We start from the raw sequence: 14,158 nt of genomic DNA, 5'->3' as shown, positions 1-14,158 counted from the left end.
GAGTTAAACCACGACAACCAGCGAGGTTTTGCAACACCAAATACCAACCCAAAAGCAAGTAGACCCTGAGATTTATGTCCGTGTTAACATAAGCTCAGTATCACGATATGATATGGTGTCCACATGAGAGCACGCTCCTCCTTATGAAGCCAAAAAACATGTGAAATACAGTGTGAAACAGCAGCTCAGATAAGCACATCTGGGCTGAGAATCTGCGAGGCCCAACTAACCGTGTCCTCAGTCTCTGGTTGGAATAAGCGCGCTAACCTCAGCGTACATTTCTGTGGTGGTTTTGTGGGTCAGAGTCCCTTGTTGCATCATCTGAAGACAAGTAACGGCTACAAAACCAGAAAACACTACTCATGTTTAATTATTTACCGAAAAACATAATTCTTAAAAAGCAGGGAGGCTTTTCAGAGATAACAGAGGGGAGGCAGACACCTCACTTCAAGGGGTTTTGAAGTGCGTTCATAATCCCCCTTAACACTTGACTAAGTGACACTTGAATAATTATTTCCTTAGCTAAATTCCAAAAATATGAGGACACTAAACATATTATGGTCTCTGTGTTGTATCTGAAGATAACAAAGCCAGAAAATTAGAGACAGAGGTACATGAGCGAATTAGACACCTGTGAGAACACCTGTAAAAGCCAGTGATGGCTTTTGTTTCACTCCTGTGGGAACAGCACAGAAGAATCGCTGCATTTCCCTGGGCGCCTCGAACCAGGTGACAGGAGATCAGGAACAAACACCAGACACCCACCACCTCTCGTCTGCCTGTTTTTCTGCATCGCTGTAACGCTTCTGTATCTCACACCCAAGGAAACTGTGTCCCCTGGACTCCCCGCCCACGAAAAACGGTGGTAGATTTTGGGAGAGACAAAAGCATACGACAACACTATGCCACAATAAAGAAAAGTGAACATTTCAAGTTGGACTTGCTGTAAATAAGTGATCTTTAAACCGTCCTCTTGAAATATTAATCGAATACAGAACAAGTCCTGTGCTGCGTGAACTCGAAGAATTCAGCATTGTACCTCAAAATAAATTACCAAAAAGAGAAAAGGAGTTAAGGGATTTTCAGGAAAGTTAAGAGTTGACAACCTCTCCTGCCAACTGGAATGCTCAAAGTGAGTGGTCCAAATCTTAGCAAAAGCCATTATATAAGTCTTAGCTCAGTCTAATAATAAGAAGAGTAAGTTCACTTTTATCTTCATGTACGTTTCCTTTTAAAGGCCTACGGCTTAGTGTTCACAAATCAAAAAATACTTGCAAATACAGAAAAATAAAGCTTAATAGCACACGATATAAAAAATTATAAATGTCAAAACCATCACATCATTATTCTTCTTCTTGAAAAGTGCACCACAATTGATCTTTAGGTCAGAGATGCTTTGGCCGTGGACACCGTTTCCATGATGAACTCTTCGACAAGGTTTTTCATCTTCTGAATTAAATGAGAAATCTTTCATCTACCAAGGTTTTGGATGCCAGATTCTTCTGCCCAAGTGTATTACGAATAAGCCTAAATATCTAGGAATATTTTAGAAAAACCGTATTAACAAAGAAATACTTAAAACTGTATCTTTCAGTAACTAACATAACTTCATATTGCCTTTAATTCATAAACGAGTGATTTAGGTGCTTAACTCCCTTTAGCATTTTTGAAATATTTTCCAATATCTTTCTACCCTGAAATATAATTATGTGTGATTCCTGTTAACTGATATTGGTGTTTTCTATTTAAAAGGTATTCGTAGCTTTTTCATTCATGACTGGCATGTGAATAAAATAAATTTCCCACCAGCCTGTTTGACCAACAAACCAAAGAACTATTTTGTAAGCTCTCAGGACAGTCTCCTGTCACCACAAACGGCTAACTGGCTGCTTTCGTTCTCTGGTTTAATCACAAAATGTCCATACTGACCCACACTTCAAAAATATTACTTAAGTTCTAATTTACCTCTTGTTGCAAGTATGTTAGAATAGCGGCCAAAACAAAACTCTGGGAAGCCAGATCCACAATGGAGAAAAAGAGGATATCAAAGACGAGCAGCGTTGTCTCGTTGCCGTAATAGAGAACATCACTGAAAGACTGCCCTTCGTCTATGAGAGAAAGAGATTTTTGAAAAACACTCATTTCTGTGAAGTGCAGGTTCATGGAGTTCATCAGTCCGCGCTGAGAAAGCTGCTAAGGAGAAGGGAAGGCAGAGCAAGAGGTGCTCATGGCATTCTATGGCAGCATAAGGGCTAGTTATATCATTCTGTTTAAGCAAAAGAACACGTTTTCACTTAGAAAATGATGTAATACTGGCGGCACACAATAGGGAAACACGCAGCTTTATTCACTCCTGAAATCTCCATCAGATTGCTTCAGAAAGGCTGTTCTGAACGAGAAGCAGAGGTAACTTCCTTGTCACTGACGCTGTTAGCAAGTGTTAACTCCGGCCCCAGCTCAACAAAACAGTAAGAGCGTATGTCTGAAGCCTTACTTACGCGGAGGTTCAGAGCCAAACAACCTCTGTGCACTGGGTAACAGTTTTCTAGAAGATGGGTCTTCTAAAACACCTTTTTCATAGCCAAGTAGTCTACATCATGTACGCACCTGCACTACCTTGGATCACTAGTTAATGTTTAGTTTTTGTGCTCGTGAGGGCCGTAGTTATGGTCAGGGGCAGAATCAGGGTCTGAGCTAAGGTTTTAAAGACAATTTTTGATGGGTTCTGTACAGCTCAGGGACTGAGGAAGCAGACAAGTGTGAGGCTCCAGCTCACAGCTCGTACTTCACTGCAGTGTGGATACAGACCACATCTGCCAACAGGGGGGACCAGGACTCAGGGTTTCAGAGCCTTGGAAGTGGAGGACTAGCACTGGATGTGGATTCCAGTGGTGCAGGTATGGATCACCTGGCAGTAACTGTGAACAGGTAAAGGTTTTTAGAGCCTTGGTGTTTCACAGCATCAGTCTTCCAGGGATTCTGTTTTAGGAACCGAGACTGATGACTGAGATGTAGTCAAGAACTTCCACAAAATCTGTTTCATAGAATCATAGAATCACAGAATGGTTTGGGTTGGAAGGGACCTTACAGACCATCTAGTTCCAACCCCCCTGCCATGGGCAGGGACACCTTCCACTAGACCAGGGTGCTCAAAGCCTCATCCAGCCTGGCCTTGAACACTTCCAGGGATGGGGCATCCACAGCTTCTCTGGGCAACCTGTTCCAGTGCTTCCCCACCCTCTCCATGAAGAATTTCTTCCTGATAACCAATCTAATCCCCCCCACTTTCAATTTAAACCCGTTCCCCCTTGTCCTGTCACTACAGGCCCTTGTAAAAAGTCCCCCCCAGCTTCCTTGTAGCCCCTTCAGGTACTGGAAGGGGCTATAAGGTCTCCCCGGAGCCTTCTCTTCTCCAGGCTGAACAAGCCCAACTCTCTCAGCCTGTCCCCATAGCAGAGGGGCTCCAGTCCTCTGAGCATCTTCGTGGCCTCCTCTGGACTCACTCCAACCGGTCTATAGCCTTCTGATGTTGAGGGCTCCACAGCTGGACACAGCACTGTTTTAAACACATATACTGGTCATGTGGAAATACCTATTGGCTAGGTTTAGCAAGGGCTTGGGATTCAGGATGAGGCACTGGAGAACCCAAGCCTGACTGATTTTGCATAGCTTCAGAGACCAGAATCAGAACTGATGTCATCCCTGTTTCCGCTGGAATACTCATTTTTCCTGTATGTATTGGCAACATTTAAAAAGCTTCAAAATAAAATATTCACGAATACAAAATACTTAGTGGAGTCTGCAAAGACGAGTGGTATATTAACATCAAGTATTCCAACTAAAACATCCTCAGTGTGATCAATATCCTCTTTAACGAAAATGTCTAGCTGTACTTGTAGTTGCTTTGTAAGAAATCTGGTTCTCTATATATGAAAATATAGAATGGAGCTATTTATGCACAGTGGGTCATCTCTGCATTTACAAAAGGGATACTGGATCTAGGTAGCAAGGCAAAGGAGCACTTTGTAAACACATGCTCGTCTCTACGCAGCATCCTGTCAGTTGCCTAAAAGAAAAAGCATCACAGTCAAGCGACAAATTAAAAATGGGGTTTCTGTCACCTGAAGAACATCTCTTAAAAACTTCCCTAACAAGCGGTCATTTAATGACCTCTCCTGCTGTAAAGCCCAGTTTAGATTGTAAATCCTGGGAGAGAAATCTATGCAGAAACCTGCATACTTGTAATAGTGCAAATGCCAAGTCACAAATCTTTTTACCATTGTAAAAAATACTTTTCTCTATTGGTTCCATGAACTCCATGCCAAGAATCCGTTCAAGCAGCAACTTGTCTTTAACAATATAATCCATTTCTTTATGAACCTGTAAGAAAAAGAAAAACAATGCTTCTTGGTTGATGATTTCAACAAAAAAGTATTTGTGACAAAGCACAGCCACTTAGAACTTTGTGAGTGATAAAAAAGCACCGGTCTATTCCAAGACACAAATAAATGCGTAACAGAAAAGGATTTGGCATTTTTAAGAGCAGGCTGCACTGTTGGACAGTGCTCCATTTTTTTTTTCCCTTGAATGAAGCACTGTTCCAGCTGCCATAAATCATAGAAACACAGAAGGGTTTGGGTTGGAAAGGACCTTAAAGACCACCTAGTTCCAACCCCCCTGCCATGGGCAGGGACACCTTCCACTAGACCAGGTTGCTCAAAGCCTCATCCAGCCCGGCCTTGAACACTTCCAGGGATGGGGCATCCACAGCTTCTCTGGGCAACCTGTTCCAGTGCATAAAGTCTTTTAACAAGTCTTTAAGCACAATTCTTTATGCTTAAAGAGAAACCAAAGTCTTCCAGATACACAATTTTTAGTCACTACTTAATATAATTCTATTTCCCTTACTACAGTAGTGTCAGTGTACATACGTGATCAATGAAAGAGCTGAGAAATCTGTTCATGGTGTTGTATGCCCTTGTGCTTTGTTCAGAAGTATTTGCAGATGCCTCCAAAAGCCTAGCAGGGCCACGTCTCTGAAACACAACGTGACCATGACTTCAGCAGAAAAATGACATCTTTTAAATAACATTTACGGAATACAAATATCGCGCTTACGCGTGCGAGGGTTTCATGAATCCTGTCGTAGTGTAGTCTCATCTTTCTTGAAATGGAAATCTGAAATGTCTGGCCATCTGTGTTGGGTAACAAACCTCTCTGACTGCACAGATTCTCCTATACAATTGAAGCAATTGTAAATTAACATCATTAGTGTCATTCATAGACCCCCATAAAAGTCAAAAGCTTTTCATTTGCTCTCTTCCAAGTACTTAATACCTCTAAATATTTGAATCCACTGCACTTTTGGATCAGTTGTAGCAAGATTTTCTTAGGACATGAAATCCTGACCCCTGCTGTCACAAAAACATATTCCTCTTTCTACCTGTGTTCAGTTCATTACCTTCGAACACATCTTCGGACATCTGTTCTGAAGTCCTTTTTTTCATGTTTATCATTTATTCTATACTTTTCCTGCTTTTTTTGTGCTCTGGATTCCTGACTTTTTCCATACTTTTTAAGGTCATGTTTAATAGATCTCAAAAACCTCAAGAAAATAGAAAATTCCATGTCTCCAGAGGTAAAAAACTGCTTTTTCCAAAATCATGTTAAAATAAACAATTAGGAAAAACTATAGGAAGACACAAGTCAAAAATTTTAGAGACTCCTCTGTATTTCAGTGTTTGAGATTTAAGTTTCACAGGGTTATGGGTTTTTTTTGTCCAGTTATCGTTGAAGTAGCAATATCCTTTGTCTGAGGTAATTCCTTCCTATTTGTCCCTACAACAAGGCAAGACGTCATGGAATTTAGTGCAAAGTGCTCCAATCTGATATGAGACATTTTATATTTGCCTGATCTTGCAGCAAAGATATAACCTACCACAAACCAGAAAGAATACTTACTCACATTTATTTCTGTAAAGAACAGGCTGGATCACCAGAGGAGAAGAGATGGAATAACAGAATTCATTGGAAGAGTGGATGTCTCTGTATTAGGTGTTTCTCAGATCTGTCTCTTTATGAAAACTTCTTGGTATGTAAGTTTTTGAACGTGGCTATGGGCTTGCCAACAGCTGGTATCTTTTAAGAATCACAGAATCACAGAATGGTTTGGGTTGGAAGGGACCTTAAAGCCCATCTAGTTCCAACCCCCCTGCCATGGGCAGGGACACCCTCCACTAGAGCAGGTTGCTCAAAGCCTCATCCAGCCTGGCCTGGTGCAATGCAACGCACAAGTGCAGATCCGCAGTGCAAAGGTGTGGGTTTTTTTAAAATAAATTAAATAAGTAGGGCAGGTGTAAACTTTACCACTTTTACTTACTGCTTCTCTCTTTAGGTTCATACTCATTTCTTCCATATTGGTATCTGCATGCCCGTGCACAGAGCGACCATGGATATAATAACCAAAGCAGCTGTGTGACAAGAGAAACACGGAAATCTAAGAGAGATGGGGGAAGAGAAGGATACTTTAATTGAACAGTATCATTTTATTTTTGAACTCCTGAATTCACAGTGGAGATCAGCAAGACCAGCCCTTTTACAAATACTAAGTAGGCAGGTGCCAAAATAAACGTGGCGGAAGAATACTGAATAACTCCTTTACTGATTCACTAGACACATGCACCAGTGTCAAGCGTAGCTTATCATCAGCATGGATCACTACTTAATTCCACAGAGCCAGCAAATTAAAGCAAAGACACCAGCTTTTATTTTGATTCTAAAGTTATTTCCATGATACGCAGTAGGTATGCATGATGCCAGTTTTGGTCCTAGGAGGCTGTACTTAGTAAAACTTCATGCAGTATGACACAATGCTTATACATCACATAAAACCCCAAATTAATTCTCTTCACAACCCTTGCAGTTAGTGGGTTTCTCATGGAGGAGGAATAACCAAGGCTGGAAAGGCTGATAAAAGGGGTTAATCTCTTTTTAAGAAGTTCTGGCCAAATGAGCTAAGCCAACCTGTGCTGACTGCACTCTTCTTTGGTTAAAAAGGGATTCCTGCAGTACAAAGCTTCGAGACCCACATTTAAACTAGAAAAAGGGAAGTAGTTCCTAAGTGAAAATACATGAAAACAGGGATACCTGTCCAAGAGGGAGAACCGTGAAGTTCAGTGGTTGAGGGGCAACCACAAGACAGAAGCAGAAATTGAACAGAAACACATTAAATAAAACCAAGACAGCCGTGTCTGTTTCACAGATGTACTAACACGCAAATCGGTAGAAAGAACGGTGGCGAACGGTCCCACACCTCCTATCTGTCATAACCTTACTTTCTTCATTCTGTATGAGCATACAGAACCAATTTAACTTCAAGAAGCAACCTGAAAATGACGGGTCTAGAAGAACCTATTGACACCTATGACTCCAGAGTCTTTTTCCAATTGAAGTTGAACTGAAATCTTCCTGTAGATTGCACCACGTGTGCTGAAAGAAACACTGACTTTAGCTGTTCGTTAGTAAGCTCTGATTAAATTAAATGAAACAATATTATTTCATGTTCCTAAAACTATCGCATATGTTATTCTGTTAAAAATGCCACTGTACCAGTGAGGCAGAGGAATACTTACATTGCTCATGCAACACAAATCAACAAATTGGCTGATCTTATCTTCAACAAATCTTTCATAAAACACAGAAAAAAAGATTATCTGAAAGAAATCAACCAAATTTTCTTTTATTAGTTCGTCATATTTGACTTGATTAAGCAATCAACTTCACAGCGTAACACCCACAAATTACAGACTGCTCTAGTGGACCCCAGTGCGTTGGACTCTGTGAACTGGGATTGACACCCTTCCTCTGAGAAGGCAACTGTGGCAATAACCTGCTCTTCATTTTGAACGTGGAGATGCTTCAGAGCTGTTTAAAACAAAATGAAGCAGTTGCATAAATTCATGTATGCAGGAAGATTAAGATTCGGACTGCCCAGTAAGATTCACTTTGAGTTGTAAAGGCGTGCCGTGCTACGGCGGCTGGAAGTCTACATCACGTCGAACAGTGATGGACGTATCCAAAGCTAGGGTACGTAGAGCTGGATGGCCCAGCAATATTCCAGCATCCAAGCACCAGCCTGAAGATGGTAATCCACCAGGTCACGTTTCACGTACCTGTAGGAAAGCAACGGCCAGCCAGAGCGCAGCAGACACACCGAATCTTAAAATGCGGCTCCAAGGAGCGACGTAGCTCTCGCTGCTTCTCGTCAGACTGGAAGAAGAATCCATTAAAGCCAGGTTTGAAAATCCCACCACCTGAAGAGGTAAGACAGGTCAGTCTAACACCATGAGGCAATGAATGGTATTAATTATGGGTCTGTTATTTCCATCATAACAGGAGGTGAGAAGAAACAGGAAAAATGGACCTGGGAATAGTAGTGTGTTTGCTTTGACAGAGCCCAGTCCCATGATCCAGCATTACTGCTGAGAAACACAATCAAAAACATGAACTGTGCGCACATGTGTTGATACATAAATCCAGAAATGTACCCACCAAAACCTCATGACAAGACCACACTGACTTTTACTGAAAAAATCACAAACTTTCGACTGTTCAACTGCACAGGGATATTATTTCTGCCAAATTTCACCTGCGTGGTTCCATATATTCCAGCGTTAAAGCACAGTTTCATGTGTTCTGCAACTGTGAGAAACTGATTTTTTGGTGGGTTTTTTGGTTTGGGGTTTCTTGTGGGGGTGTGTGTTTTGGCTTTTGTCGAACAGACATACCTTTCCCTCTACTGTCTGTATGGCTGAATCTGTGTCAGACAAACCATCAAGAAGAAGCTCCCAAATAGAAAGATGAGAGGAACATTCTATCTAGAAGCACTCAAGAGGCGAAAATTTTGTGAAAATCATTCAGAACTGAAGCTGCACGGGAAACAGACTTGGGGTGGGTTGACTGCCACCACAAGCGGCACGGGGAACAGGAAAAACAAAAGCAAGAGGACGTGTGGGTCAAGATAAAGACCCTTTAATAAGCAAAGGAAAGGGAAATAGAAGGTGAAAACACACCCTGTGACAAGTGGTGCACAGGCAATCACTAACGACCTCCCACGAGTACACCCATGCCCAGCCAGCCCCCAGAAAATCCCTCCTCTCCATTTTTATTGCTGAGCGTCATGGAATAGAGTATGGAATATCCCTAGCAGGGGTCAGCTGTCCTGGTGGTGTTCTCCTCCCAGCTCCTTGCGCAGACCCAGCCTCCTCGCTGGGGGCTTCGATGCTGTGCAAGCACTGTTCCGCAACAGCCAAAACAGTGCTGTGTTCTCAGCCCCGTTTTAGCCACAAACCCAAACCACAGCACCCTGTGGGCTGCTATGAGGAAAACTAACTCCATCACTGCCAGACCCAGTACAACAGTGAAAGTTGTAGAACCACAGAATGGTTTGGGTTGGAAGGGACCTTAAAGACCATCTAGTTCCAACCCCCCTGCCATGGGCAGGGACACCTTCCACTAGACCAGGTTGCTCAAAGCCTCATCCAGCCTGGCCTTGAACACTTCCAGGGATGGGGCATCCACAGCTTCTCTGGGCAACCTGTGCCAGTGCCTCACCACCCTCTCCAGGAAGAACTTCTTCCTGATATCTAATCTAAACCTCCCCACCTTCAATTTAAACCCGTTACCCCTTGTCCTGTCACTACAGGCCCTTGTAAAAAGTCCCCCCCAGCTCCCTTGTAGCCCCTTCAGGTACTGGAAGGGGCTATAAGGTCTCCCCGGAGCCTTCTCTTCTCCAGGCTGAACAAGCCCAACTCTCTCAGCCTGTCCCCATAGCAGAGGTGCTCCAGCCCTCTGAGCATCTTCGTGGCCTTCTCTGGACTCTGCACTAGCCATGCAGCCAACACTGCCGCAGTGACCAGTGCCAGCCAAGTGGCTGCTTTGGTGCCAGATATGAGGCCCGAGCAGAGGGAGACCATTTCCAACTTCCTCCATTACTTTTCCTGGCTTGTTTTCTACTACTGTATTGCCTGTCACCAGGATTAATGAGAACTGAACAGTCACTTTATCAAAATCGGCATCCCCAGAAGACAGCTTTTGAGGAATACAGAAGTTCCCCCTTGCAGTGAGCAGCTGATTGCCATATCTACCCCAAGCATTATTCTTCTGAGGGAACTCGATTCCAAACTCCAGCATGACAATGGAAGTTGTAAACATTATCTGAGGTTTTCACAAGCATTCATTTTAATCTATTTAGGTATCTTTCATGACTTCCTCCACCATCAGCGTCAAGAAAGGGATTCTCCAGAGGGAAATCCATAGCAGGAATTATAGACTAGCCTCTCACTTCTAGTAATACCTGGAGCCTAGTAAGAGTAACCTGAGACCAGTTAGTTTTGGGAATATGTGTTCTCTTTTCACCCATTTCTTCCTTGTATTGTGGCACCTGAGTTGTTCCTGGCCAGTATTTACCAACAGCAAAAATACTGACGTAGTGAATGAGGAAAGTTTGGGGGTTTTTACTAAGTATGATGTAAAGGAAGGATAGGAAATTTAGAAAAGGAAATATAAAAATGAACAAAAGTATTAAAAATATGTAAAGGATCCTCACAGAAACAACTACGTGCTACATGCTTTAAGAATACTTCCCAGAATAAAGGTACTTACCAAACTACAGAGGAAACAAACCAAAATACATTTTAAAAGCTGAAGCACAATTTCTGACATATCCTTAAGCTGTAACTGCAGGCATGCTGCCTTGAATTACGCCATCAGGAACAGAACCGGCACACCTCATTTCCTGCTTTGTAAAAGGTCACCATTGCCAATTAGCAGGAAGGAAGCTCAGTTCAGATAAACATGAAACCAGAAATAATGCTGCAGGCTGTGGCAGGAGGGTGCCAGTAGGCAAATAAAGAATTGAGTGTGCACACAGATTTATCAGTCTCTTGAGCCACTGAGGGTAACTCATGACCTTAAAAAACCCAAACAAAACAAAGGTCTCTAAGGTAAGTAAAGATTTTTGGGGATATTTTTGGTAGGTTTTTTTTAAGTCTTCCGTAATGAAATACTGCAGTGACCTATACATACATACATACAAATTAAAAAATGTATTAAAATAACTCTTTTACTAAGTCACATGCTTTCACGTGAACCTGAAGGTCATCCACTAATACCACAGAGAATGCAAGAATTAAAAAACAGACCCTTATGCTACACTCTGGCTGTGAATCATAAAAAGTTAGTAACAACAACAATAATAGTAGTAGTAATAATACCTCCAGGAAAAAAAGAACTGCAAGCACTTGAAAGAGGGGATTTATCTTCCTCACTGTCTGAAGTTCATTCCACTCATTTGCTATAAAATACGTCCTCCATATGCTCACAGGTGCAGCAGCACTTTTAATGACGCCTTCACCTGAAAAGAATACGTGCAATAAAGCTCTGAAATTTAGTACTTGAGAGCAATATCCAAATTCAACCAAAGCTGTTTATCCAAACTAGCACACTCTTAGTTACCTTCAACTGCTTTAAGAACTTTGCCCTTAGGTCTTTCCCAGTCAATAAAGAAAACATCTATAGTAAGTTGTGAAACCAGCAGCTGTAAGAATTGCAGAGCCTAAGAAAGAAAAAGGAGAAATAAAACAAGTAAGGACAGCAACAGTGTATATACAAAGATGAAGAAACAGTCATTGCATGTGTAATTCATTAAACATAACAAGTAATATACTTTACGAGAGTCTGCAACTTTGTTACCTACTTTTGATACATCTTTTTTTTTAATTTAAAAGTTTGGAGTAATGGCAAGTTATGTGACAATGTCCAAAATAATCAAGAAAGTACAGCAAAGTAACAAAAAATATTTAACTATTTTCCCATAAGTTATTAATCTCTATTATAAGTTCCAATTCAATATAATATCCATAATCAATGAAATAATTGTATGTCCCATGAAGACAGAATACCAATCTGAATTCTTCAAGTATGCTTGAACATAGAATCACAGAATCACAGAATGGTTTGGGTTGGAAGGGACCTTAAAGACCATCTAGTTCCAACCCCCCTGACATGGGCAGGGACACCTTCCACTAGACCAGGTTGCTCAAAGCCTCATCCAGCCTGGCCTTGAACACTTCCAGGGATGGGGCATCCACAGCTTCTCTGGGCAACCTGTTCCAGTGCCTCACCACCCTCGCCGGGAAGAACTTCTTCCTGATATCCAATCTAAACCTCCCCACTTTCAATTTAAACCCGTTACCCCTTGTGCTGAACCTGCAGACCCTTGTAAAAAGTCCCCCCCAGCTTCCTTGTAGCCCCTTCAGGTACTGGAAGGGGCTATAAGGTCTCCCCGGAGCCTTCTCTTCTCCAGGCTGAACAAGCCCAACTCTCTCAGCCTGTCCCCATAGCAGAGGTGCTCCAGCCCTCTGAGCATCTTCATGGCCTCCTCTGGACGCCTCCAACCAGTCTATATCCATCTGATGTTGAGGGCTCCATAGCTGGACGCAGCACTCCAGGTGGGGTCTCACCAGAGCAGAGTACAGGGGCAGAATCCCCTCCCTCGACCTGCTGGCCACACTTCTCCTGATACAGCCCAGGATACAGCTGGTGCCCAGGATAAGATTGGCAAACATAATTATTTCAATCTGTCTTCTTTTTAATCAGGAACTGACAGCACTTATATTCTGCTTTAAAAGAAAGCAGTTGTCTTGTTGGTATGGTGTTACTTTATTTGGATTTCTTTACACCTTTATCCTTGAAAGAATAAATTTTGATAGATCATCTTCCTTAGACATCTGTTTTGCTCTAAAGACTCCATAAAATAAACGTCTATGGAAAAATGACTTAATTCTTAGAATACAATAAATGTTTACATATATCTACACTACATACACTAATAACTGTAGAAGATGTTTAAAATCAAGCCCACTGAAAAATATAGAGAAGCATATGTTGAAATGTTTCTAATGCCCAAGGAAAAAAAATGTTTACCTTTAAACCAAAAGCACATGCTATGTATGTAACAAAATCTTCTTCTTGAGATGGAAGCGGTAAAAAAACAGAGACAAACTGCTGAGCCTGTAATTGAGAAGTGACATTGGAACAGTGTGGACAGCACATGTAACAACATACTAAAGGCTTACGACTTTTGCAGAAAAAGATCAGTATTTAATGTGCGCTCATGTTGGATTTGTAAAATATCTGACGTGACTGTTAAGCAGCCTGCAAGTATAGTGAATCCTCAGGGAAAGGAACACGTAAACACAAAAGCACACAAACCAGAATATGATACAGAACTTGCCTCAATAGTCTGACCAGAAAGGCAAAAAAAGAAAAAAGAAAGAAAGAAAATGAATTTTTTCTGTAAAAATATACGTGATATTAGTAGGACTCCTTAACGCCCAAATCTGGGTAAACACTTACTTTGAAGAACACAAGCCAGTAAATCCCTGTGCCCGCTGTGACGACAAAGAAAACGTTGGCAAGGTCTCCAGCATAAAACAGTAAGAACTTGAGAACTGTCTGCAATTACAAAAAACATACTGTGGTGATCTGTAAAGCTAATTATGTGATGCATACGTACATTCACATAAAATGGGCTGCAGCTCACACCCCAGCTCTGGGATGGAAAAGTAACCCCAAACAAAATTTTTCTGCTGTGTTCACATATTTATGGTCTATTTAGCATCTGAAAACCCCTCCATGGTAGTCATTCTTCAAAGAAGAACTGATTTGAAAACTAAGGCTGCTCAATTGATCAGAATAGCTCTGTAAAAATTCGAGCAAAAATATTTCCTAAATGACATCAGAATCCAAAAATTGTGAAAATCGGACTTCCTCAAGTGAACCGAACTCCAGGTCACGCTTCTCAGCAGCTAGGCTAGAAATTACTTCAGTTATCTTAAGACACAGAATAGTTATGTCACAGGGAATGACAGCAAAGGTCTCCTTAAAGAGAGGAACACAACTGCCTTTTTAGGTTACCAGATATTTATACCTGCAAGTCAATGATAGAGCTTCCTGTACGCCTCTTCCAGCCTGCAGTCTTGAGAAGGGACCATAACACTGCAAGCCCACCCAACACACCCAACGCGATCTGAAGAGAGCAAAAAGTTATTTGCAGATATTTTTAAAAAACACAAAATACAATCATAGAATCACAGAA

General features: G+C 41.7%; 1 protein-coding gene across 1 annotated transcript; it reads right to left on the bottom strand.

Annotated features, from left to right (window-relative positions):
* Nucleotides 1–1,454: 1,454 nt before the first annotated feature.
* Nucleotides 1,455–14,089, bottom strand: TMEM67 (transmembrane protein 67; the record flags this gene model as incomplete). Its single annotated transcript, XM_010158936.1, has 13 exons — nt 1,455–1,535; nt 1,966–2,108; nt 4,278–4,380; nt 4,932–5,036; nt 5,119–5,235; nt 6,380–6,496; nt 7,632–7,712; nt 8,172–8,312; nt 11,274–11,413; nt 11,515–11,614; nt 12,985–13,071; nt 13,417–13,515; nt 13,991–14,089. Coding segments are annotated over 13 exons (1,413 nt in total), but the record flags the coding sequence as incomplete, so codon positions are not given.
* Between the last annotated feature and the right edge of the window lie 69 nt (nt 14,090–14,158).

Source organism: Eurypyga helias, unplaced genomic scaffold (assembly GCF_000690775.1).
Source record: "Eurypyga helias isolate BGI_N326 unplaced genomic scaffold, ASM69077v1 Scaffold37500, whole genome shotgun sequence".
NCBI classification, from domain to species: Eukaryota; Metazoa; Chordata; class Aves; order Eurypygiformes; family Eurypygidae; genus Eurypyga; species Eurypyga helias.
The sequence above is the reverse complement of the archived record's forward strand: the minus strand, read 5'-3'. Positions and strand labels throughout refer to the sequence as shown.